Source organism: Amaranthus tricolor, chromosome 3 (assembly GCF_026212465.1).
Source record: "Amaranthus tricolor cultivar Red isolate AtriRed21 chromosome 3, ASM2621246v1, whole genome shotgun sequence".
NCBI lineage: Eukaryota > Viridiplantae > Streptophyta > Magnoliopsida > Caryophyllales > Amaranthaceae > Amaranthus > Amaranthus tricolor.
In genome coordinates, this window is record NC_080049.1 from 33,305,746 (window position 1) to 33,331,434 (window position 25,689).

Consider the following 25,689-nt stretch of genomic DNA (forward strand, 5'->3'; position numbering starts at 1 on the left):
GTAAAAAAATAATTTTATGTTGTTTCTGAGTCGGGCTAGTGATCCCTATTTGAGTTATATCTGTAGAGCTACTTCAAGTTGTTCGACCTCAATTTAAATTATTTCAAGTCCACTTTGTGTTATTTGAGCCCGTTTGGACTTTTGTGGGCCTGATTTAAATTATTTGGGTCCAATTTCAGTTAATAGGGTGTTGTTATTTTATCAGCTGGAATGCAGCTGAACAAGTTGGGCGATTCGGGCCTAGGTTCGACAATGGGCAAGATAAAACAAGATACGGCAAGATAATAAAAAAATTGGCTATAAAGAAAGATAACATAAATTAAAGAATACAAAACAAGCATAAAAAATGCAAATAAGAATCATGACAAAAAAAAACTATCAATTGTCTAATTTATGAATTTAGCTTCATCGACTTGTTTTATCTTTAGATAAGACTTTAGATAAAACAAGTCTTCAGAGAGATGTAATTTGCTTATATCATTTTTAATTTGTTGTTCCCACGTTTTTATTGGCCTACTACTTCTCTTTCTATCAACCTTCTATATTCCACTTTTCACAGGTGTATCAGTGGTCTTTCTTTGCACATATTAAAACTATTGCAATTTATTCTTCTAATCTGTATCGAATGAAGTGCAACTCCGAGCTTCTCTCTAAAACTTGATTCTTAATTTTATCCATATTGATGTGTACACACAATCACCTTAATCTTCACGTATCTCTTACTTTCATCTTAAGGCTTATGCAGATATATCGTCTTAAATAACCAACATTTTATCCCATACACGCATACAACAACGTGAAAAGAAATCTATTATCAAATCCCAATTAATAATTAATTATACTAAATTATACCTTAAAACTAAGATATATAGTACCATTGTTAGCAAAATTATTTCCGTGATTTAAGTGATTATTAATACATAAAAATAAACCGAAAAAGAAAATAATTACTGAAATAGTCCTCCAATCAATATCCTTGACCTGTTTCCCATACCCACATGGTAGGATGACTATTATTATAAATACGGCCCCATTTTTCATCTACATTATACCCACTTCACTTACTATCCAATCTACCTCTACTATCACTCTCCCCTAAAAATGACGAAATGGGGAACCCCCTCATTTTTAATCAGCCTTACTTTGATGCTCAGTTTAGCCCTTGTTACTCTTGCTAACAACAATGGCGATTTTCATTATTTCTACTTTGTGCAACAGGTATTTTTTTTAATTTTTTAATTAATTTTTGAAATTATTTTCTCGCAGTTGAGTACCCTTTGATTTTTCATTTTTTTTAATTATACAATTATTAGTATAAGATTATTGATGATGAAATGAAAAATGTGCAGTGGTTAGGATCATACTGTGATCAAAATGGGGAAAAATGTTGTTACCCACCAACAGGAAAACCGGGACCAGAGTTTTCCATTTATGGGCTTTGGCCTTATTACAACGATGGTAGTTTCCCCTACAATTGCGGTGGCGGCAATTTTGATGAAGCTCTGGTACGCTTTTCTTTTCCTTTTTTTTTTTTTTTTACTTTGATATCTGATTTTCTGGGGTATTTTTTTATTTTCGTTTTGAAAATTTATGTGGACCAATGTTGGATTTAAGGGTTATTATTATAAGTTAAAAAATGTGAGTAAAATGGAGTACGAGTAAAGACAAATAAAGAGGTAATTATATAGTTATAGACTTATAGTCTTAATTTTAAATTATTTTTTAATAAATTAATTTTTTTTCTTAATTTGCTATCAGGTACTACTAATAGAATATACTGGTGGTACCCAATTATAGCCAAAGATCAAATTATTATAAAGTAAAAAATTACATTAATAGTAAACCAAAGGTAAATATTAGATTATTAAAAAAAATTACAAAAGTGGTATTATTCACAGGAAATTGATTAAAAATTAAATTATTAAAATTAATTTTTCCTTAAATTTATTCTACACATTGGGTCAATCATTTGAATTTCACTTATTTAATTATAATTTAAAATACTCTCTGTTTTTTGTAGGGTCTATAAAAATAGAAAAAAAAAACAGACCACGTTAGAATGGTGTTGTAAAATGGAAGTTGATGCCTTCAATTTTTGGTTGTTTATTAAGATTAAAGAGAGGTGAGAGGTTGAGAAAATGACAGATGATATAAAATCCATGTTTATGAGTATGGAGGTTGCAGAAGCGGTACATAGGATAGGACTAACAAAAATCAAATTAGCTACACCTACAGCCATAAATAATGGTCAGGATATATCTGGTCATTCTCATCTTTTCTTTTTTTTTTTTTTTTTTGCTATTATGTGTAATATTTTGATAGAAGAAAAGATATATATAAGGCAAAATAAAGGGGTGTTTGACAAATTAGTTTATTAAGCAATTTTAGCTTATTTTGATGGAAATAGAGGGTTGCGTGGTCAAACCAGCTAATGCTAGTGTTTGGTGAACTAGCTGGTTGAAACAGCTTATTAATATGAATAAGTTGTTTTCTAAGAAGCTGCTCATAGTAGCGGGTTCAAAATCAGCTGGTCAAACCAATTAAAAAATAAGCCGGTCAAATCTGCCACTATAATTGGCTATCAGCCGTATGTCAAACACCCTCAAAGTAATTATAATTTTCTATGGCTGGAAATTTAAATATAGTTTTGTTCGTAGAGGGGTAATACGGTTGCCCATATGGTGGCGAGATGGGAAATAAATGTTACTCACAAAAGAATTTGTATGGCTCCTTTTTCTGACTGTCTTCGGACTTTAGCTGAGCTCAATTTGAGCTAGTTTTAATCGACAAGTTTAACTCAAAAAAAAATCGGGAATTTAAATCTTGTGTAAATAGCCAAATGACTATATTAGCAAAGGTTTTCACACTTAAAATCACCTATATATTTAATTAAAATCTTGTATAAATTAAAAATGAGAAAAAAAAATGGTAAAAAGATATTTTTCTTTTGGAAAAAATGGACTAAATATGTGGGTGAGATGAATATAAAATAAAATAAGAATAGAGTGAATTTCGTGGGAGGGACTGATTAAGGGTAAAGTTTCATATTAAAAAATGAGAAGAAAAAAAATATGTAAGTTTTAAATTAGTTGTTTTGGGTTGGTTTAAATTTAAATTGAGTTTTGCATTCACATTAATTTTTATATGATTATGTCATTTTTGAAGTCGGATTAGTTATGCATACAAGATGGGGTAAATGTCAGATCGAATCTATTTGAACACCAATGTCTTATCAATCTCGGTTTAAGCACCCCTAAATCCTAATATTGATGGGTATACGTCATAGTGTAAAAATGCGGTAACTGTTGAGATTGCAGTAAAGGAACGCTGATGCGGTATCGAGAGTGATGCGGTTATCATATCGTCTAAATATCGGTCGAAGCCATAAGATATTCCCTAATGCGGCCTAAAACGCGTCTTTTTTTACACCTTTACAACGCGAGAAATATCGGTTCGTTTAATTTGAAAACCTTTACAACACGGCCGATGCGATGCGATGCAGGCTTATTTTTATTCTATGGTATACGTATACATGGCTAATGGCTAAGAAAATGTGTACATGATGCAGCTTAAACCCATGCAAGACCGACTAAGAAAGGAGTGGCCATCCTTCACATGCCCACAAATCGGAAGAAAATTCTGGGTCCACGAATGGAACAAACACGGAACATGCTCCAAATCAGCTCTTGGTGAAATTGCGTATTTCCAAGCAGCGTTAAACTTGAAGAACAGGGTGAATGTCCTTCACGCTCTTACAAGTGCCGGAATTCGTCCAAACAACCAATTATACCCTCTTAAATCAGTAAAAGAGGCCATTGCTAAGACAACAGGGTTTCATCCTTGGGTTGTTTGTAATCGCAACTCACAAGGGACTAGCCAGATTTGGCAAGTTGCTGTTTGTGTTGATAAAAGTGGTACTAGACTTATAAACTGTCCTTTTATACCTAAAGGACCTGGTGATTGTCAAGATCAAATCAAGTTCCCTTCTTTCTAGTTCTTATCATATATTTGTTCTTATCTAGGACTGGGTACAATAATTAATTCGTCACTTAAGTTTTTAGCTTAGTATGTAATATTAATGATGAGTGTGATTACTAGTTGCGAGATTTGTCTTTGCTATCTTGGCCTTCTGGTGATAAGATCACTTTACATAATCATTTTATTTTAAGTGAGCATGCTATTTTAAGTGCTCCACCTCTTAGGTAATATTTTAATGTTACCCATATATATTGTATGTCAATGTCACTATGAACCTATATAGATGATCTTGATTGTTCGGCTCCTCTTCTTTGTAGTCTTTTGTATTGGACAATATTAAGAGGAACTAATTAAACTAATCAAGTAATAATTCATTAACATTTGTAATTTCACGGTCTCTTTGGTGGTCAGTATTAAATAGTGAGAATGGTAATCATGGGCGAAGCCACACCCAGGGCCGGGGGAGGCCCAACCCCCCTTGCCGAAAATGTAATCCTTTGTAATTTTGGCTTTGGTCCCCTTACTAATATGATATATAACAAAAATTATACTAAATGGTTGGGGTAATATTTTTGTAATTTAAGGTGAAGGGATCAAACTCAAATTTGAGCTATTATTTTTTAATAGACTAATTAATTTATATTATAATGTTATTATTCTTTATCTTTTATAATTTCACATTTATTATTTTTAGTGTGTGTTTATATTTTTTTATCTTAATTTTAATAGAGAAGCTTCTACTCTATTTATTAAATTAAATTTTTATTGTGATTCAAATTCTTTTCGATTTATGTGATTTTAAAATTTTTATAATTTATCTAGTTTTTGTATAATAATCATTCCTATTCAGCACATGTGTCTCACTTTCTTATTTAGTCAAGCCATATTAAATATCCCATTTCTATTTTTGGTATATCTTTTTACCATAATTGAACTCTCTCCTTCATAACTATAAATCGGACTTTTTCTCACAACACATGTATCAAAACCTCATTATAAATTGGATTCTCACTCCTACACATTTGGTTCTATTTGACTACCTAAAATTGGTGAAAAGTCGAATGGGACACATGTGGTAAATAGAAGGGAGTAAAAATAGTTTGCTAGTATATCGACAATTTGGCCCCCCGAACTCAAAATCCTGACTTCGCTCGAGATGGTAATAAAAATTAATGTAATTTTGGTGTGAAAAATTATTAACTTTATGGTCATACTTGATGTACTTCAAGTCTTCAATTATCTCATTTTTTCAGAAAATTTATCCTAATGCATTACTATTTATTGAGGTGATATTAGGTGATATGAGAAATTACGAACAAAATAGTTTTTTTCTTATCAATTTTTTATTACCATGGAAATAAAATGGTACACTTTATGAAAATTTACATTCCAAATAATTTTTATTACCACCATTAAGTACAACAATAAAACGGACCATTAATTATCTTTGTTGATGAGAATTAATTTAACCATTTAATTATTTTGAAAGAAAACTCAAACTAAAACTCAGCACCAAAGATAGGCTAATACGAAAGTATATCCAAATCCAAGTGGATGATGGTCTTTGTCCAATTACAATTTTACAAATTTTTATATGAGACGGTTTCATCTTCAAACACGTTTTACACATAAATTATATAACTCAATAATATAAATTATTAGTATATAAAATCTTATTATGAGGTCGTCTCATCAGTGTCTTACAAGGAGTAGCTCTTCCAATTATAAAAGACCTAAACCAAATCAACAGTATGTAGTGTATGATGAAGTTCAAAACTGATAAGAGGTCCAATAAAGAAGTCATAATTCAGAAGGCCTAACTGAAGTACACAAAAAGGCCTAGAATTTTTTATCCCATTCACTTGCACCAATTGACAACAGGCCCAATTATAGTAGTAAAAATATTTTTTTGAGCTACTATTATATATGAGAGTATGAGACTGTCTTACAGTGAAACATATCAATATAAAAAATCAAAATTTTAAAAATTGAGGTTTTTTAATTTTAATGTATCAATTTACTCATAATTGTCAAACTAATTCATGCATTTATGCTTATGGACAACAACATTGCTAAATTTGTATCAATTCACTACTATGTTAGACATACTTAGTCTAATTTCTACTCATTACCCACATTCATTAGACATATATTGATATATATATATATATATATACATATATATATATATATATATATATATATATATATATATATATATATATATATATATATATATAGTCTTATCTTTGTAATTACATATACTTAATAAAAATAAAAAGGGGAATATAATCCTCTCCTATTTTTCTCTTCTCAATTTTCTTCTATTTTCAGAAATTCAACCTTGTTCTTGAAATCAAGATGTTCAAATCAACATGGTATCAGATGTAAAGGTTCTCATTGCATACCTAGATTATCTCTCGATCAATTCATTTCAGTTTCGATTGTTTCAAATCGCTTCATCAATCTAGGTTTTCTGTTCTTGTTCACTCTATCTTCATTCGCAAATCAATTGATTCTGGTTTTGATTGCCAACGTAAATCAATTGATTTGTTCATTCGCAAAACCCTAATCAAGATTCTGGTTTGTTCTTTCTTTATCTTCTGCTTTCACGCTGCTATAATTGATTCAATTGTTCGTTTGCAATGACAAATCAAGATCCTAGTTTGAGTTTTCTTGACCATTCCGATCCTATATTTCTCCATCCTGCTGACCATCCTGGTTTATTGTTGGTCTCCAAACCATTTAATGGTTCGAATTTTGGTTCATGGAAGAAATCTATGTCAATCGCCTTATCAGCAAAGAACAAATTGATCTTTATCAGTTCCAATTCTCAGCCTAGTGCCACTGATCTGAAGTTTCCTCAATGGAAGAGATGCAATGATATGGTCACCTCCTGGATTTTAAACGTCTTATCTCAAGACATAGCTGAGAGTGTTCTTTATTCGGATTCCGCCTACGACATCTGGAAAGAACTTGAAGATCGCTATGGTCAAGCGAATGGTGCCAAGCTGTTTCAATTAGAGAAAGATATACGGTTATCAATTTGTATCAATTCACTACTATCCTTTTGATTCATGAATTAGTCAATCAAAAGTTTTAACCACCCAATGTATATCGTATAGCCAGTTGAGAATTTCGATTAGGTAATGTTCCTATAAATGATTGGACACAATTAATTTAGCGCTAAATTGGTTAGAGATTAGGAGAGTTTTTGAGAGACTTATCTAGTTTGACAAAACTAAGTTGTTGTCCTTTCATATAAGTTGTCATTACATATTTATACTGTTGTATTGCTTTAGGGCATTTAATGCTACGTACTTTAGGAGATTTGAGAAGATAACCCAATTAAGTGCAAATTCATATAAATTGTCATTACATATTTATACTGTTGTATTGCTTTAGGGCATTTAATGTTACGTACTTTAGGAGATTTGAGAAGATATCCCAATTAAGTGCAAAGGCTTAGCATTCAAATTTAGGAATTCTGATCCAGACATATACACCTAATTAACTGATTGAGAATACGATAATTACATGTTATTCTTAGTCAATAATCATATTGATATCAACTTGATAATAATAGTAATTATACGTGTCCATTTGGCTAAATTAAAGTAATTAACCACTAAGAAATCATTCAACTTGTTAAAAATGTCAACTCTACAATCTGCATTATTGTTCGAGATATTAGTTCCGTTGTATTGAAAATAAATGTCTAGCTAATAATTAGGACATGATTACTCAAAACGTGTCTATAGCCTCTCTTTAGGGTGAATAACCACTTTATTTATTAGTTCTAATTTTAAATTAAGGTAATTGAATTTTGTCTCAGCTAAGAAGTAATTAGTATAAATTTTTTTTTTTAAATTTTAAGTTCAATTCTCATATAGTCTTATTTTTCCTCAATCTATGCTGTAATAATAATAAAAAGTTTGAACAAAGAAAAAAAATCACATGAAATCATGGAATAAAGTACCATAATTAATATTGCGTATCAAATTGGATTTTGCTTAATGATATTTTTGTCTATTTCTTTTTTGTTTAATTAATTAAGAGGAAGAAATGTAGGGGAAGTCATTCTTGTTTAACTCTATATAATGTGATGCCCTAATACCTATATTCACATGATAAGCTCACCATTGGCATTATATACAAGAGAAAGAAACAATGGTGAAATGGAGCATCTCAATTTTATTAATTATGTTGTTGAATTTAGCAGTGACATCTCTAGGCAATGTCCCTAATTTTGACTATCATGCATTCTACTTCATCCACCAGGTTAGTTTTTCTCTTAAAAGCAATTATATATATCGATATAATGGAGGAAAATTAATTTTAATATATTTTTGTTTTAATGAATTTGCTAGTGATGTAATTGATACTGATATTTTTCTTTAAAAACAATAAAAATCAACATATATATCATATTCTGAAATTTCAATTAGCATTTGACACAAGCTGATAATTGATGTACCGATACAAAATCCAAATTTTGTGATTTTCTAAATGGATTATTGTTAAATAAATGCAGTGGTTACCATCTTATTGTAACCAAAAAGGGACAAAATGTTGCTACCCACCAACAGGAAGGCCAGCAGCAGATTTTACAATATATGGGCTTTGGCCTTACAATGATGGTGGCAACTCCTTACAAAACTGTCCTGGCTCAAGTTATGATGTGGCTCCGGTACGTATACTTTATAATCTTTATGATTGGACTCATTCCTACCAGTGTCCAATAGGGCAATATATCTCATATCGTATATCCATTTTAACCATTAGCTAAAGTTTTTTATTATATAAAAAATATTTTTTAACATTTTACTAATTGTCTGATTTACTTTTCGTATCATAATTCATGTTTTAGGTGACTTTACAATGAGTCATTTGAACGAGATGATTTAAAAAAATATTTAAAAAGAGCCATAAATAAAATCTCATATACTTGAATAATGTTGATAAATAACATATTTGTGACCTAAATTAGTTGAGTACAATCAAAAATATACAATTTATTCCATGAAAGTGGCCGAAAATCAGCACATTGAAAAAAATGTTGTGGCCACGTACAGATATACTTCATGTGCTAGTGTAAACTGTAAAGTAAGCTAGAGCCAAGTAGTCAAGCAATGCAAGTTGTTATTGACCATTAATATAAATTTCTAATTGCTCAAATTAAATTCCTTCAATTAAGTAACATACTTGGAAATGCTATTATATACTTGCACAACACTAGAATTTCTTTCACATACTATATCTGTATTTGATTTTAGTAAATTAACATTGAATCGAAAATAACCTATTTAATATGACTAATAAGGATATATTTGACATTTTGATCAAAATTACACACTGAACTGAACAATCAACTCTATATGTGTATGCGCTGAATCAACTTGACTGTCACTCTTCTATATTATGTACGTATATTACGTAACTAATTACTAATGGAGTTTTTCATCAAATTACCTGAGTCATGATATAGATTCCCTCCACCAATATAGTAGATTGATTTTGGTGCTATAACTTACTAATTTATGGGGGTCATACTCTTTCTAATAATTCATATGTAGATCTTTCTTGAATCAATGGAGTTTTTCGCCATACTCTCTTTTATGGATATGAGTTGCCGCCTTCTTTTTCTACTTAGACCCTGATTATAGTTTTCAATGAGTGGATACACTGAATACGATGATGATGATTAACATTAACTTGCTAATTTATGGAATAAATGCAGTTGAAAGCCATACAAAACATGCTACAAAAGGATTGGCCATCATTAACATGCCCACAAATTGGCCGAAAATTCTGGCTACATGAGTGGAACAAACATGGAACCTGCTCAAAATCTGTCTTGGACGAACTGGCTTATTTTCATGCAGCATCAAACATGAAGAACAAGCTCAACATTTTTGAAGCTCTTTCTAAAGCTAGAATTATACCCAACAATCAGTTTTACCAAGTTGAAAACATAAAAGCAGCTATTACTCAGGCAACTGGATATCGACCATTCATATTCTGTAACCATGATGCTGAAGGAAACAGTCAGATTTGGCAAGTTATATTTTGTGTTGATAAAAGTGGTACAAAGCTTGTCAATTGTTCTGGTAGTCCCCAAGGACAATGTGCTTATAGCACTGTTAAATTTCCTTCTTATTAGTTCAATTGTTGTATATTTATGTTGTTTTCTAGCTTTCTAGCTACCTAATTAATGTTTCTTAATATTAATGCTACAATTATAGCATAAGATTTGATGTCTCTAGACTCTTATTGTGTAGTTATGGTACACTTATTAGTTCATCTGCTATCACTACTAATAAACAAATAAAATATATTTGATATTAAATGATGTTAGAACTTAGGAAGAGAATACAAAATAACAAAGACAATCAAGATTAGAATGAATGAAGAGATAAAATTCTCATAAGTAAATCTGGGAGAACAAAAACAATGTATATATATAAGCTGATAATAGTTGACGTATTCTGTTAGTAACTAACTAAAAGGAGAAATCAGGTAATAGAAGCCGTATGCTCAACATATGATTAGTTGGATTCCACTACTTCTTAATATCTATTAGTAGTAGCTAGTAGGTAATTTATCCGGTGAATAGATGTAGCTAAGTTTAACTAAAACTAAATGGCATCAATATTTCAGCCAATAGGTACAAACAGAGAGATCCAAGATATTTATATAATAATAATAATAATGTAATTATGATATATGAGTTATTGATATTAAAAAAAAACATAAATGAGTTGTTTTTAAGCAAAAGAGGCTATTTTAAAATATAAAAAATCCTCAAATTTTGATTGCAAAGCGTTGAGTTTTGAATGAGAAAAGCAATTACTTAATTAACAAATTATGTTAAATGAGAATAAAACAACTTTAATATGTATTAGAAGATGAGGTAACTTTTAAAACAATAAGGTGACTCTATTGTGAAAAATATTGCTTTAATATTAATTGATTTATAAAATGAAGTTTATCGATATTTTTTTCATTTTTTTCTTTGAGAGAATATCTTTTAGTTGTGACAAGTCTTAACTTTTATAAATTGCAAACTCTATATCATTCGTGCACAAGTAAAACATTTCTTAATATATTGAACAAACAATATTCCACCCCTCTAACAATTAAATTCTTTTAATCATCTATCTAACTAATTATGTTTTTTCACTTTGACTTTTATTTACCCTTAAAAGGTTGTTTGGTTTGATATTTTAGGGGGCAAGTAACGGATTCAATTACTTGATACCGTTTATGTAGTGTTTGTTTAAGAAGATGGGTAACAAATACCGTTACTCAGAGGTAACACATACCCCTAATTTGTTACCTCTCAAAATGTTGAAGAAACACTTTACGTTTCCAGATCTTTCTCCCTCAATCCTCATGTATTCTTTCATCTCACTTGTATTTCTCAATTTTTCTCTCTTTGCTCTTAAAATCCGAATTTCATTCTTGGCTATTGATTATGCTCCACACAAACCAGGCCTCCACATCAAAAGCTAATCATCCAACCCGTTAGTAATTTTTATTGTTTGAGAAATTAAAAAAAATTCATTGTGAAATCTATGGAGAAACAAAGAATAAACTAGTCAAATTGGGTTTGGGGTACTTGTTTCAGAGATCAAAAAAGTGAAGATTTTATTTGATTACCTTAGAATTAGATATACCAAACAACAAGAAGCCAAGATAAAAGAAAGTGTTTCTTTTACATGGTTATACCAAACAATCATTAATAAGGATAATTCTTATTATTTTCCTTACCTTTCTTATGAGTTTCCTTTCCTTTTCATTTCTACTTCTTATACCAAACACCCCGTAAATATTTACGCTCAATCAAAGCGAACCATTTGATATTAAGGAAACAATTAACTCATTAAAACATGTAATATTTGTTGATTGAATAGAACTATATATAATGATATATTGAAATACTATATTTCCTTACAAGTCTTTATTTTAATTTAGATAGTAAATCGTTATCACATAATAATTAAGCTAACTGATTTGGTTATTTTTTTTCAACTAAATTCTCCCTCTTATTTATCATGGTTGAAGACTTATAAATTTTATTTATCTTAATTATTAATATAATTACTATGAGTATATGTCTCAATATTGTTGTATATTAAATTATTTATTCACTTTGATAATGATAATTTCATAACAAATACAAATATTTAATAATTAAGTTTATGTTGTAAAATAATATCATTATTCATATTAGTAATTATTTATTGTAATTAATAACATTCGTGTTTTACACATAAATCTATCTAATAAAAGTGAAATCTGACTTATTATTCAAGAAGACAAAAGGTAGGGCTGGCAAAAGCTGACCCGACCTTCTAACCTGATCTGAAATCGACTCGAAATTAGCAGGTTTGGGTTTAGATTTTTGACCCAATTAATTAAATGGGTCAACCCGACCTGATCTGTTTATTAAATGGGTTAGGTTCAGGTTGAATATTTAAACCCGAAAAAAACCTGTTTAACCCATTATTAAATTTAAGACGGATCAACATTTGCCAAATACTTCGTAAAACTAAGATAATACCAATTACCATGTATTGAGGGATTTGTCCGCTGAAGATGACTTTCAATAAGAAAGGAAGTTGTCCCACATCGGCTAAGGGATTTGTCAGCTGAAGATGACTTTCAAAAACAAAGGAAGTTGTCCCACATCGGCCATGAAAGATACTAATAAAAGAAAAATCCTTTAAATCACTTCTACAGATCTCATACCAACTTACGCAGCCACGCCGTGAGCACAAAGCGAACTTTTCTTTCGCCTTTTACTAAAAAGAATACCGTGTGCTTGCTGCATTAAGTGGCATACGTTTATTTTTGGAGGAAGCCTTTAATTAAGGTTAAATGGGTCAAATGACCTGAAATATATGAATTTAATGACCTTAAAAAAAAAGTAGGTTAAATGGGTCATTAGCATGTTGATCCGATCTGCTACAGATCAGGTCGGGGTTTCAATTTTTGACCCATTAATTAAATGGGTCAGGTTCAGGTTAAGGATTTATTGACCCATTTATATATGATCCGAACCTGAAAATGACCCAACCCGACCTATTTGACACCCCTAACAAAAGGAATGTGCACAATGTTTTGAAACGTTAAACGAAATGGATTTACGGTATTCTTACAATCTTATGACATCCATAGGCGTGAGTAACCAAAATCTTTCACACGGGAGATTCTCTTGTGGCACCAACTAAAATTATTGGTAGTTAGGGGAATATATTCCTTCTATTTTAGATCCGATCGCAGGTTAATTGGCCGCAATCTGCAACACCCATTAGAAGGTCGAAGTATTGCCACCACCTGCTTCTGGTCGTGTATTTGGTTTTTGTTTTAACAATCAAAATTAGGTGGCCACAGAACTTTAATTGGTGTTCGACGCGTTTTTGTAGTACTTGTAGATGGATACTTGAAATTTCTTCTTCCGTTTCTATAAGAAATTATTTAAGAAATTTCTTCTTCCGTTTTAATTTTAGATGATGTTCCTACCATTTTTTTTCTTTTTTATCGAAATATTTTTTCTCATTTTCTCTCTTTTTTAATCATCCCTATACAATTTAACACTACAATAAAATTAATTTTTTACGATATAGAATTTAGTGACAATTAAAAAATGTCACTGATTTATATTTTTAGTGTAATAATTGTCGGTTTTTATTTTAAGTTTTACTATAAAGTGATTTAATGACATTTTATTTGGTCTTTAGTGACATACATAATTGTTACTATAGTTTATAATGACATTTATGAGAAATGTCACTAGATCTTATGTCGCGAAAAACTTTAGTATGATTTTTTATTATGCTGTTAAAGAGTCTAATAAATATCATTAAATCCACTATATATATACATTTGAAATTTAAAGAGTAGTCAAACTTAAATTAAATGGCACTAAATAGTCCCCTAAAAGTATATTATATTGTAGTGTAATGATTCATATACCTATTTTAATACATATATCAATTATTAGTATTGCAATCTCTTAAAAACAAATAACTATTAATCGGGTCAAGTTAATTAGCTAGGCTGCGTTACACCTCTAGCAATGGAGATCAAATTCTATGGAGTATATTATTTTTATAGAAATTATGAAAATCACTCAATTTTGTCAACCAGTACATTATTATCAGGCAAGTTTGGTGTATTGCAAACTGATCTTAAATTTCTTAAAAAAAAGTACTCTATATAAGTTATAATATATATTATGATTCTTTTGGATTTATCGTTCACATGCAAAATAGTGTAAATCCCTTTTTTAGAGTTTGTTTCATTTTATCTAAAAAAACTCACAAAAAAATAATTAAAGGGGCAAACTTATAATATAAATAATTATTTGTAGCAATAATAAGATTTTGTATGTATTATGGTAAATATTTGTCTTGCATGCATGTATTCTAGTTCTGACATCAACTAGCTAAAAAATTCACGAGACGATGATCATGAAAAAGACCTCTATATATATAATGCGTACAGAAAAGAATTTTTATATTTTTTAATACTTTACCAATTCACAAAACAAATTATAACAGAGAATGAAGAACTGGGCAAATTTGCTGTTGATAACCATGCTTGTGCTTCTGCAAAATATGGCCGTGGAATCTCAAGGTGACGAACCTCGTGCATTTTACTTTATTCAGCAGGTGAATTATTATTCTTTATTCCCCTTTACCTTCAATTTTAATAGCCTACATTTTGTTGTTCGATTTCGTTATTAAATATAATATATATAATCGATATAACATAATTTATTTTGCACATAATATTTTATCTATTGCAGAATAATTATATTGTATGGTTTTATTCGCATAAATATTAACAAAATTAAGTTGATAGATAAAATTTAAAAATTAATATTTTTATAGAGTTTAATTTACAAAATAACACAATAGATATTTTTCAACATAAAAAATGAGACAACTACAATGAAATTGCTAAATAAAAATGAGTTCGACATATGAATATTACATACCATACTTTGGGTAGCGCATGAATAACCAATGTTGAGAACGAGTGATTGGAGGACAAGATGGATAAGAAGGAGGCGGTTTAGGCCGAATTGATGATAGAGGCGGATCCAAAAAATTTATTTGGTATAAACAAAACAAATGCACTAACACATATCTTTATTTTTTTTTACAAGTTTTATAGGAGAAAAAATTCATGTTTGTAGAATGATGGTACGGCCGCGGACATATTATGTGTCCATAGTTCCGTCACTGATTTACGCGTATCTCTTAATAAATAAAATTAAAATTTATTTTGTTTGATTCATAATTTTTTAACAACATTAGGATTGAGAAAGTGTTTTTCACTTTTATATATATTGATGAATAAAACTTACTTCGATTAATTGATTGAAAATCATGGGTCAACTCGATAGTTGAAGAGTTTTCTTTTCATCTTTGTGATAAATGTTTGATTAGGGAGATTTATGTAATCGAATATAATAAATTTAACACAAATTGTTGTATGAGGCAGTCTCGCTGTGAGTCGTGTCTCGTATATATATTAAATTGCCTCATTAGTACAAATAAGTTTTTTATTTTAAGATTGTTTCGTTGGAGTACGGCATCTTATTAAGTTGTATAAGTAATTAATTGGTGATTGTGAAAAATGCAGTGGTTACCATCATACTGCAATCAAGAAGGGACACCATGCTGCTATCCAACAACAGGAAAGCCAGGAGCAAACTTCACAATATATGGGCTTTGGCCTTACAATGATAATGGTGTTTCCCTTGAAAATTGTCCTGGTGCAAGTTTTGATGTGGGCCCGGTATGTAATAAGCCCAAATACTCTTAACACCCGTTTAAGCTATTAAACGGTGGTAACAATAATGAAAACTAGTATAATTTTGATTGAAAAATCTTATAGCTATCTTGATGGTCATGCTTGTCCAACTCCAATCATCTCATTTTGTTCATAAAATTCATTCCAACGCATTACCGTTGGCAGAGATGTTATTAAGTGGTAATGGAAATTTTGTACAAAACAACTTTTTTATGATCAAAGTTTCATTACTATGGGAATGACATGGAAGTTTTGTAGAAGTTTTACATTATAAATTATTTTCATGACCACCATTTAATATCACTAACTGAACAGACAATAAATACTTGAATTTTAGTATAGTTTAACTAATATAAAAAGAAGAGGTCATGCACTTTTAAAAAAATAATAATATTTGAACTACTCAATTTAAAAATGCCATTTTTATCTATGAAGTGGCTTTTAAGTACAAGTAAATGTTTGTGTTATGAGAATTTTTGTTTAAAATAATGCCCAAATGTCCAATCAAAATTTCAACTTTAGGATCATTAAAATATATCATGTCTCCAAATCTTATTTATAATTTTTTTATAAGCGAAATACAGTGAATATGACGATGATGAAGGTCAATAAAATATGTATTAATTTGCAATTATACAGTGGAGTACACATAGAATTAGATAGTGGACTTTTTTTATTTTATGCGAGTATAAAATCAACGACTTTATCAGTTATTCTAACCACTTAATAAAACGGTTGACATTATAACATTAGGTAATTCCATAGTAGCGGCATTATAATTTATAATTCATTTAATTAAATTTATACATAAACTGTAATTTTAAGTTTGAAATTCTTGTTAAGTACGTAAAAATACTTCATATTCAAATCAAAAAGTTTTTGGGAGGTTATTTGCTATTTTTATTTTTTGTACATTTAAATCATTTTTTAATAAGCAAGAAAAATCAACTAATTTACGCTTGACATTATATAATAATGATAATTGACTTTAAAAGCTTATCATTATAAACTTATCCAAGTGACTTAATTATATTTTGTGGATATTATATGTTAGCTTAAAGCCATTGAGAGCATGCTAGAGCAAGAATGGCCAACATTTACATGCCCACAAATCGGAAGAAAGTTCTGGCTCCATGAATGGAACAAACATGGAGCATGCTCTAAATCAGTCCTAGAAGAAATACAATATTTTGAGGCGGCTCTAAACCTCAAGAACAAGTTCAACATCCTGCAAATCCTGGGAAAAGCCAACATCTACCCAGATAATGAGTTATACCCACTTGAGACAATAAAAGATGTTCTGTTCCAGGCCACAGGACTTCAACCATTGATATATTGTAACCGTGATTCTGAAGAGAACAGTCAGATTTGGCAGATTTTACTGTGTGTGGATAAAACTGGGATGGAACTCGTTAACTGTTCTAATGTTCCTGATGGACAAAGGGAATGTACTTCTACCATTAAGTTTCCATCTTATTAATTTGGAAAATTTAATGGACTGATTATGAGTTTTTAGCTTTTTCATAATTTTTTTTAAAAAATTCATGTAGGACATTGAATTTTTAACTTTACCATATAGTAAATAAAAATTAAATTGTTAAATTAAGTATTTATTTCGATTGAATTTCAAAATACGTGGTTAATTAGGTTTATCACGACGTTTGTTTTTCGAAAAAAATGTCATTATATTGGGTAAATATAGAAGTTAACAAAATAGCTTCCCTGTTGTCTACCACATGAAAAGTTGGAATGTCAAGGTTATCACTTGGATTAAAAAAAAATTTGTCTGCCACGTAAAAAAGCCAAAACTTCAGAATTAGCGCGTGTAATATCCCTATAAATTTTTTTTATCATTTTAAAAATGATAAAGCAATGCAGATTGATAGTTTTTTAGTACATGACAAACGGAGGAAAGGAGAGGGTTGGGATAGGGTAGTGAAAATCGAATTTATCAACTCATCAGTACAATAAAGTTAACTTTTTATGATTAAAATTTAATGATATTAGAAAAATGTCATTGATTTATATTTTTAATGTATTGATTATTGATTTTTATCTGAATTTTCACTATAAAGTGATTTAGTGACAATTTTCTTGGCCTTTAGTGATATATGTAATTGTAACTATAGTCTATAGTGACATTTATGAGAAACGGCACAAGATCCTATGTCGTAAAAAATTTTTTATTATGATTTTTTATTGTGCTATGGTCTAATAAATATCACTAAATCAATAGTATATTAGAACATTAAAAATTTAAATTAGTGATTTAAATTAAATCTTTCAAAATATATCTCATTAAAATATATTATGTTGGAGTGTAAATATCTCATTCCTGAAAAAAATGGTGATAAATGCTCCAATTTGTACACCACCCGGTTCTCAATGCGCATTGATATTTATACAATGTAGTTTACAACCAAAAAAAGCACCTTCCTTCACCCAAAAGTTAAATAGTACTCTACTTTGTAATTTTGTACGGTAATTTTTATATGCAAGTGGATTAATATAATGTAGGTGTCTAATTAAATTAATAAATAAAATGAATTGATATGCAGTCCTATCAATTTTTTTAATTAAGTTGATAAGTTGAATATTTGTAAACTACACGCTTAAATTTAATAGATGAAGAAGTTTTGCTAACTTTAAGGGTAACTTGAACATGTTGAAGGACCTTATCCATTCTTAAAGTATTAGATAATAGATAATTATTTTTAGGTTCAACTTCTATGTCTAGGTTGTATGAAACCTCAATTTATTTGCTGGTTTTTTTTTTTTTTTTTTCAATTGATTTTTGTAATATTTTTCAATTTAAAAAAATTTGTTTTTATTTTTGATCACGGTCTCATGCTCTCATATATTCTTTTTGTAAATTTCATTATTAAACTTATTTTCTTTTTTTATTTCATATATTTTTTGTATGTTATTTTCCCATCAAAAATTTATATAACAAGATTTTCTCATTAATCTCATTCAAAAATTTATTTTTACTTTTTCAATATGTATTTAAAACCCTATATTCATTTCATCTGTTCGCTCAAAAGTTGTTTTTGAAAGCTATAATTTTATTTAAAATTTAAAATTGGCTCAAATTTAGTGTTTAAAATTTTAAAAAAAAATTAAATTTACATTTGAGCCATTTCGACCATTACTTTTAAAAGTTGAAATAATTGAGAATGACTATTCTATCTTGTCATTCTCAAAAACTTCATTTATATTATTATATTATTAAAATTTATAATTTAAAATAAATAACTTATTCTCCAACATAAATGAAAAACTCAATTAATCCTTATGAGTATATCATTAATCATTAATCATTAATCATTAATCATTTATAATTAATGATTAAAAACATATAAGTTCACGTCACCAAGGCTTATGGTTCAATCCGTGATCCGTAGTATACGGCAGATACCATGTATTAGTAAATGCACATCAATGATCTTGGCCGACGCTGGATTAATTAATTAAGCGTTTTAAAAGGGAAAGGAGGAACCGACAACAAGTTCAAAGACTATGAGCAATGTTTATTAACGTTCATTTGTGGTGATATTGGTTTTATTCAAAATTAAGTTCTTAAGCTATTTTGCTCGTTATTAATAACAAAATAAGTCAACAATTAGTGACTAATTTATTAAACATTTTTAATTATAATTAATTATACTATTAATTTAAAATTAACAAAAAATATTAATACTGTCACTCTGCTAATTGATCCAACTATTCAACAATCAATAATTAACAAAGAATTGTTAATCCTCATTGAATGGCATATAATTTACGTTTATTAATGAGAAATTCAAATAATGGAGCTAAGTTGGTTTTATGCTATTGCTAACTCATAAAATGAGTTGTTGAGAGCAGATTTTAGATTTAAATTCCAACTTAACGGAGTTTAAGATAGGATTTAAATAATCAATATGACAATTTATAATTTTTATTGTAATTTTTCTGTGGTATAATTTGTGGGTTTAAGTCCTTTATAAAATATTCTTTATTGAATAAAATTAAAAAACTCAAATATAACTTGTTAAGCACAATAAAATTAATTAAAAACGGATTCATTATTAAGCTCATTGAAGATCAATTGACTGACTGAATTAATTAAATCTTTTGTTGTAAAAGTCAACCAATTCTTGTCATGTGGTGATATACATTAAAGTATATGCGCAACCATGTTAATAAGTTATCCGTTGGTTGCCTCACCAATCACCCAAAGCCTGTTATCTCATAAGTTCCGTTATGGCTTGTGTTTCAATGGTTTTCTACTCCATCTTTTTGAATGTTCCCCCTTCTCCGCCTTTTCATGCTAAAGCTACAAATAATAGTTTTAATTGTGATATTTAGTGTATTAAGATCATAAATGTTACTAAAATATTTGATGATGTAAAAAGTGTCATAAATTGACTTGCTATTTATGAAAATATGACATCTTTAACTCTCGCAATAATGATGATACCTAATATTATTGTAACATGTAAAAGTATCACAATTACATTTGTCAATTTTGCAATCATTGGGTCAATCAAATATACCTATATAATTGTATTTTTAAATAGTATTAAATATTCAACCGTTATATTACAAAATATATAAATTAAGATTATGATTAAAATACTAAAATGATATGTATGTAAAAATAATATTAAATAGTAATATAAAATTAATATATATGTACATAATTTATGTTCGAGTTTCATTAAAATTGGTTATTTAACAGACAACCTTACTTTGAGATGATTTATAAGTAACTTGATTAAAATACAATTAATATAAATATAAGTTATAATTAAATGTTGCTTCAAATAGGGATTTTGGTCAATTATTCATACTTTTGGTTAGGTTACTTTCAAATCATAGTTGAGTCCAATTAGCTATACGTTGAGTCCATCGACTTTAGCTATCCAATGTTTTTGACATAATTTCATTAATTTTCAAATTACACATTATCAAGTTAGTATAGATTGAAATTTAGACTGAATAATACATTTTACACACCTCTTAATACAAAGAGTACTAGAACTAACTTTTATGTGCTTCACTATTCAATTTTTGTAGCTAGAAGCCTAACAATATCATAGAACTAACTCAGATTAAGTGAGTATAATATGCCGATAATTCTCATGATGTGATATGATTAAATATATCATCTAACCTCTTTTACGGTTTGCAAATTACAAATTTATTATTTTATAGAGAAGCGTTAATGCTAGGGCTGAACACGGTCCGGTCTAGTCCGGTTTGACAGAAAAATCAGACCAGACCAGAAATTCCGGTCTGGAAATTTTTCAGTCTAGACCAGACCAGTCAAGAGACCAGACAACGGTCTGGTCTGGTCTGGTCTACGGGTTTTTTTTTTAATTTTTTTTTTAATTTTTATTGAGTGAGATTCTTCATTCTTCGAATTTAAACAATTTAACATTCAACATATCAGAATTCCAATCAAACCCTAAAACTGATAAATTCCAATCAAACAATTTAACATTACGAGATTCATTCAACATTCAACTGAAAATTAAGCAATTACACATGTTTTTTTTAAGAATGAAGATTCTACACTTACATTACGAGATTCTACACTTGATTCCGTGGTGACTACTGAGATTGGAGAATGAAGATTGGAGGAGGAGCGTCGAAGCCTCGAAGAAGCACAGAAGCACTGTCGACTGTCGATGGGTTGAAGGCTTGAAGCTCGAAGATTTGAAGCCTCGAAGGAGGGCCGGAGGCGAGGAATTAGAGAGGAGGCGAGGAAACAGAGAGAAGGCGAGGAAGATAGGAGAATGTCACAACTCACGATTTTGGAAAAGGAGATGGAGGCAGCCAGCAGCAGGAGTTCACTCACGAGTAGTTGCCCACTTGCCCTAATCCCCTTAAATATGATTTTAATACGGTTTTCCGGTCCGGTTTGGTTTGAAAATTTTAAAATCGGGACCGGACCGTAAACCGTTTAAATAAAAAAAAACCGGACCAGACCATTTAGACCGTAGACCAGATCAAATATTTAAATTACGATTTGGTCCGGTTTGGTTTACGGTTTAGACCAAACCATGTTCAGCCCTAGTTAATGCAAATTCAACCTTGTTATGAACTTAAGAGTCAAAGGATCTCAATTAACATAGTGGTCATTAATGCCTAAGCCTTCCCTAATTAATTTTAATCTTTAAAAATGGTTTATTTCAAATCTCTAAATATTTAATGCCCATGTTATGTATGTTGGACCCAATTACTTCTAAAACAAGTAAGCAACTTCACATTGTATAAATGATTTTTTTTTCAGACTTTTGTATTTTTAATTGATTAAAAAATTAAAAAAAATATTTGATAAATAATTTTGTAATTTGATTTTAAAGTCAAAATAAAAAAGCTAACTTTCATAGCTTATTTCAATGATTATCGACTTGTTGACTAAATTTTTCTAACACTAAAGAACCAATACTTAATTAGTTGATTTTATTCAAAATCTCCCTAAATAATTGGCTTTTCAACTAGTTTAAAAGCTAATAAAAACAAAAAAAAAATCCCAATTAGTTAATAATTAAACCAAAAAATCAACAATTAACAACTATTTGTAAAGAAAACCTCTAAATCAATCAATTACTTTAAGAAATAAAAAACTTAAATCACAAAGAAATTTACGTATTCTTCCGTTTTGAATGTGTATTAATAATTTGTTACACGTAACCCAAAGTGTACTACATCATGAACATTAAACCCATTCGACAAAAGATCTTAATTTCAGTATTTAAAATTACAATGTAAGTTATAGTGTTATTAATCATTAATTAGCACTTAATAGACATATTTGGGGTAGGTTTTAACATAATATAATGATCAAAGGATACTATAAAAATTGAGCTATGTCTACCAATTAGGTCACACAAGCATATAACAATCAAAGCTTTGTGTAAGAACGGGATTTGAATGGTGAAAATGATCAGCTCATTGTTGAAATTAGTCCTCCTGCTAAGTTTATCAGTTGTAGCACTTGGCAATGCCAATCTCAACAGTGGTTTACGTGCATATTATTTGGTACAACAGGTATAACTTCTTCTCTGAGGTGTTTTACTTAGCTACATTTTGGTTATCAAAACTATTTACTTTTGAAACTTTTTTTATATATTACGGCTAATAAGTAAGTAAAAATATAGTTAAGTGGGATCTTGTTTGAATCATCTAATCGCATACTTTCATAATACCATTTATTTTGTACTCCATTTTATTCGCTTTACTTGTTCTATTTGGTTTTTCAACACTATTCATCAATCACTTTTATTATGTGATTTGTTCTTAATCTATAAGTTACTACATAGTCATGTGGAATCTTGTTTAATTCGTTTTATTATAAATTTATTAATATCAACTTTTTATAATTTTTACTCAAGCACAATTAGAGATATTTAAGATTGAAAACGTGCATTGGCAAATATGCCAAAACCAGAAACGCTTGTGACTTAATGGATAGAGCATCTGCATGTTGAGCAGAAAGTTTAGGGTTCGACCCCTACTGGGTGCAGGTATCAATTGGGGGGTTTCTTAACTACGCGCATCTCTCTTTACTCCGGACCCTACCTTGTACGAGATACTGGGAGTGTCCTTTAACTTTACCTTTATATAATTCAATACATAGATGAATGTAATAACACATTGATTTGCATAAAAGGCAAATAAAGCAAGTATCATGGAACAGAGAAAGTACAAGACTAACGACTCATAGTTAAAGCCTTATCACATATTGTATTATATATAAATTTATAATCAACCTCCCTAGTTTTAAAGGCTATATGTGGGGATGCAACATATCAACTCGGCCCTCCTCATACCAAACAATAAATATTCAAATTAAAATGAGAGATGAATGAGATTAGAATTTGTGACTTTGACTTTATGTCATGTTGATTTTAAATATCATGTCAAGAAAATATTTCAACATTAAAATTTAGTTTATAGTTCAAACCCCAAATTTGTTATATATGTTGTCAAGGGCGGTTCTAAGCCCATTTAAAGTGTCTGACCGTCTAGGGGCCCTAGGAAACAAGGGCCTCATATATTAACAAACTTCTTATTTCTTCAGTTAAGCGTAGATTAGTTTATGGGGTGTCTTCGTGTTATATTGTTGTTCAGAAGTACAAAACCTACCAATGTTAAGTTTTTGCAAAAATTTTAGTACCTAATTTTTTACTATAATAGTTCATAAAAGGCTTCAATTTTCTAAACATAAAAAAATAAATATGACCCATATAGTCTTTGTTCAGCCCTGTAAGTTGTCACTAAACTAACAAAGAGACAAGCTTAATTTAATTATCCATTTGTCACTAAACTAACAAACAGACAAGCTTAATTTAATTATCCATGAATGTTTGATGTGTAATAATGCAACTTGATTTTGAAACAATTAAAAAATGGTGCAGTGGTTAGGATCATACTGTAATCAAGCAGGGACGAGATGTTGCTACCCTCCAACAGGGAAACCAAGTCCAGACTTCACAATAGATGGACTATGGCCTTATTTCAATGATGGCAACTTCGCCTACAACTGTGGCATTGACAACTATGATGTAGCTAGGGTATGATTTCATTTTTCTTCATCATCTTTTTTAAAGTGTTTGGCAAAATAGTTTATTGAGCTATTTTAGCTTATTTTGATACAAATTGATCAGTGTTGGATGGTCAAATCATCCAATGCTAATAATAGTTGAGACCTCAGAATATGTTATATACTTTAATACATCCGCTGACATGAGAGCCCATTGGGCTAGAATTGAGCACAAGCGCTGAATATTCCACTTAAAAGAGGGGTAGTTGAGATTCGAACTTGTGACCTCTTGTCACGTTGGCTCTGATACCATGTCAAGGAATTAACTCAAGCAAAAGCTTAAGTTAATAGTTGAAGCCTCAAGATATGTTATATAATAACAACTACTAGCTATTAGCTATGAGACTTTTGTCAAACAAACACTAATCCAACTTATAATAAAAATGAATTGGTTGTGCAGATAAAACCTTTGCAAGAGAGACTACGAGTGGCATGGCCATCCTTCACATGCCCACAAATAGGTAGAAAGTTTTGGGTGCATGAATGGAACAAACATGGAACGTGCACAAAATCAAACCTTGGTGAAATTGAGTATTTGGAGACAGCAATGAGCCTTAAGAAGAAGATGAACCTTTACCAAGCACTTATAAGAGCAGGGATTACTCCTAATAATAACAAGTTTTACTCACTAAAATCCATAAAGAAGGCCATTGTTAAAGCAATTGGATTTCACCCTTTGATTATGTGTAACCATGATGCTCAAGGAAATTCCCAAATTTGGCAAGTTTCTTTGTGTGCTGACACTACTGGGACTAAGCTTATTCCTTGCCCATATCTTCCAAAAGGTCGTGGTAATTGTAAGGCTAAAATCAAGTTCCCTTCCTACTACTAGTTATTTCTTATAATTTCAATCTTTTTTTCTAGACCATTTGTATTAATACATGCTTATTCAATTTGTCCTGTATGACTCATGTTGAAGCATATCAAATTTAATTATTATTAATAATAAAAATAATGTTTACTATTCAACTTTGTTCTCTTTTGATTGAAGTACATACACAGCTTTGGTGTATCTTTTACATTTTATAATTTTATTATTTGCAAAAAATACATGATATCATATATATCAAAATACATGATATCATATATATCAAGTGGTTATAAAATACTCGTTCAAGAATTATAAGAACCACTCTTTTAAATTTTTTTTTTCATCTACAAATTTTTCATATTTTTTATCTCATTTGTAATTTCTCACACTTTTTTTATAAAATATATATATATATATATGTATATATTTTTATCATTTTTACTTATTTTTCTTTATTTTCACCTTATTTGTATTT

The 25,689-nt window shown here is 29.5% G+C and overlaps 4 protein-coding genes and 1 non-coding gene across 5 annotated transcripts; all 5 read left to right on the plus strand.

Annotated features, from left to right (window-relative positions):
* Nucleotides 1-998: 998 nt before the first annotated feature.
* LOC130809089 (ribonuclease 1-like) lies at nucleotides 999-4,186 on the plus strand. Its single transcript, XM_057674721.1, has 3 exons — nucleotides 999-1,218; nucleotides 1,350-1,505; nucleotides 3,569-4,186. The coding sequence occupies exons 1-3, from the start codon at nucleotides 1,102-1,104 to the stop codon at nucleotides 3,992-3,994; spliced, it is 699 nt and encodes a 232-aa protein (XP_057530704.1). The 5' UTR covers nucleotides 999-1,101; the 3' UTR covers nucleotides 3,995-4,186.
* Nucleotides 4,187-8,129: 3,943 nt separating this feature from the next.
* LOC130809090 (ribonuclease 1-like) lies at nucleotides 8,130-10,184 on the plus strand. Its single transcript, XM_057674722.1, has 3 exons — nucleotides 8,130-8,259; nucleotides 8,513-8,668; nucleotides 9,719-10,184. Exons 1-3 carry the CDS (start codon nucleotides 8,149-8,151, stop codon nucleotides 10,139-10,141), a joined length of 690 nt encoding a protein of 229 aa, XP_057530705.1. The 5' UTR covers nucleotides 8,130-8,148; the 3' UTR covers nucleotides 10,142-10,184.
* Nucleotides 10,185-12,742: 2,558 nt separating this feature from the next.
* Nucleotides 12,743-12,860, plus strand: LOC130809551 (U5 spliceosomal RNA). The gene has a single exon (XR_009040854.1). It is a non-coding gene; the product is annotated as a U5 spliceosomal RNA (small nuclear RNA).
* A 1,628-nt stretch (nucleotides 12,861-14,488) lies between these two features.
* On the plus strand, nucleotides 14,489-17,373 carry LOC130809091 (ribonuclease 1-like). Its single transcript, XM_057674723.1, has 3 exons — nucleotides 14,489-14,657; nucleotides 15,637-15,792; nucleotides 16,862-17,373. Exons 1-3 carry the CDS (start codon nucleotides 14,550-14,552, stop codon nucleotides 17,285-17,287), a joined length of 690 nt encoding a protein of 229 aa, XP_057530706.1. The 5' UTR covers nucleotides 14,489-14,549; the 3' UTR covers nucleotides 17,288-17,373.
* Nucleotides 17,374-22,679: 5,306 nt separating this feature from the next.
* On the plus strand, nucleotides 22,680-25,360 carry LOC130809092 (ribonuclease 1-like). Its single transcript, XM_057674724.1, has 3 exons — nucleotides 22,680-22,848; nucleotides 24,219-24,374; nucleotides 24,804-25,360. Exons 1-3 carry the CDS (start codon nucleotides 22,732-22,734, stop codon nucleotides 25,233-25,235), a joined length of 705 nt encoding a protein of 234 aa, XP_057530707.1. The 5' UTR covers nucleotides 22,680-22,731; the 3' UTR covers nucleotides 25,236-25,360.
* Nucleotides 25,361-25,689: the final 329 nt, after the last annotated feature.

Excerpts from the sequence above, each read along its gene's own strand:
- LOC130809092 (XM_057674724.1), top strand. The coding sequence starts at position 22,732 with ATGGTGAAAATGATCAGCTCATTGTTGAAATTAGTCCTCCTGCTAAGT. Across the intron at positions 22,849-24,218 it reads CATATTATTTGGTACAACAG|TGGTTAGGATCATACTGTAA; the intron begins GTATAACTTCTT and ends AAAATGGTGCAG. Across the intron at positions 24,375-24,803 it reads ACAACTATGATGTAGCTAGG|ATAAAACCTTTGCAAGAGAG; the intron begins GTATGATTTCAT and ends TTGGTTGTGCAG.
- LOC130809090 (XM_057674722.1), top strand. The coding sequence starts at position 8,149 with ATGGTGAAATGGAGCATCTCAATTTTATTAATTATGTTGTTGAATTTA. Across the intron at positions 8,260-8,512 it reads CATTCTACTTCATCCACCAG|TGGTTACCATCTTATTGTAA; the intron begins GTTAGTTTTTCT and ends AAATAAATGCAG. Across the intron at positions 8,669-9,718 it reads CAAGTTATGATGTGGCTCCG|TTGAAAGCCATACAAAACAT; the intron begins GTACGTATACTT and ends GAATAAATGCAG.
- LOC130809089 (XM_057674721.1), top strand. The coding sequence starts at position 1,102 with ATGACGAAATGGGGAACCCCCTCATTTTTAATCAGCCTTACTTTGATG. Across the intron at positions 1,219-1,349 it reads ATTTCTACTTTGTGCAACAG|TGGTTAGGATCATACTGTGA; the intron begins GTATTTTTTTTA and ends AAAAATGTGCAG. Across the intron at positions 1,506-3,568 it reads GCAATTTTGATGAAGCTCTG|CTTAAACCCATGCAAGACCG; the intron begins GTACGCTTTTCT and ends TACATGATGCAG.
- LOC130809091 (XM_057674723.1), top strand. The coding sequence starts at position 14,550 with ATGAAGAACTGGGCAAATTTGCTGTTGATAACCATGCTTGTGCTTCTG. Across the intron at positions 14,658-15,636 it reads CATTTTACTTTATTCAGCAG|TGGTTACCATCATACTGCAA; the intron begins GTGAATTATTAT and ends TGAAAAATGCAG. Across the intron at positions 15,793-16,861 it reads CAAGTTTTGATGTGGGCCCG|CTTAAAGCCATTGAGAGCAT; the intron begins GTATGTAATAAG and ends ATTATATGTTAG.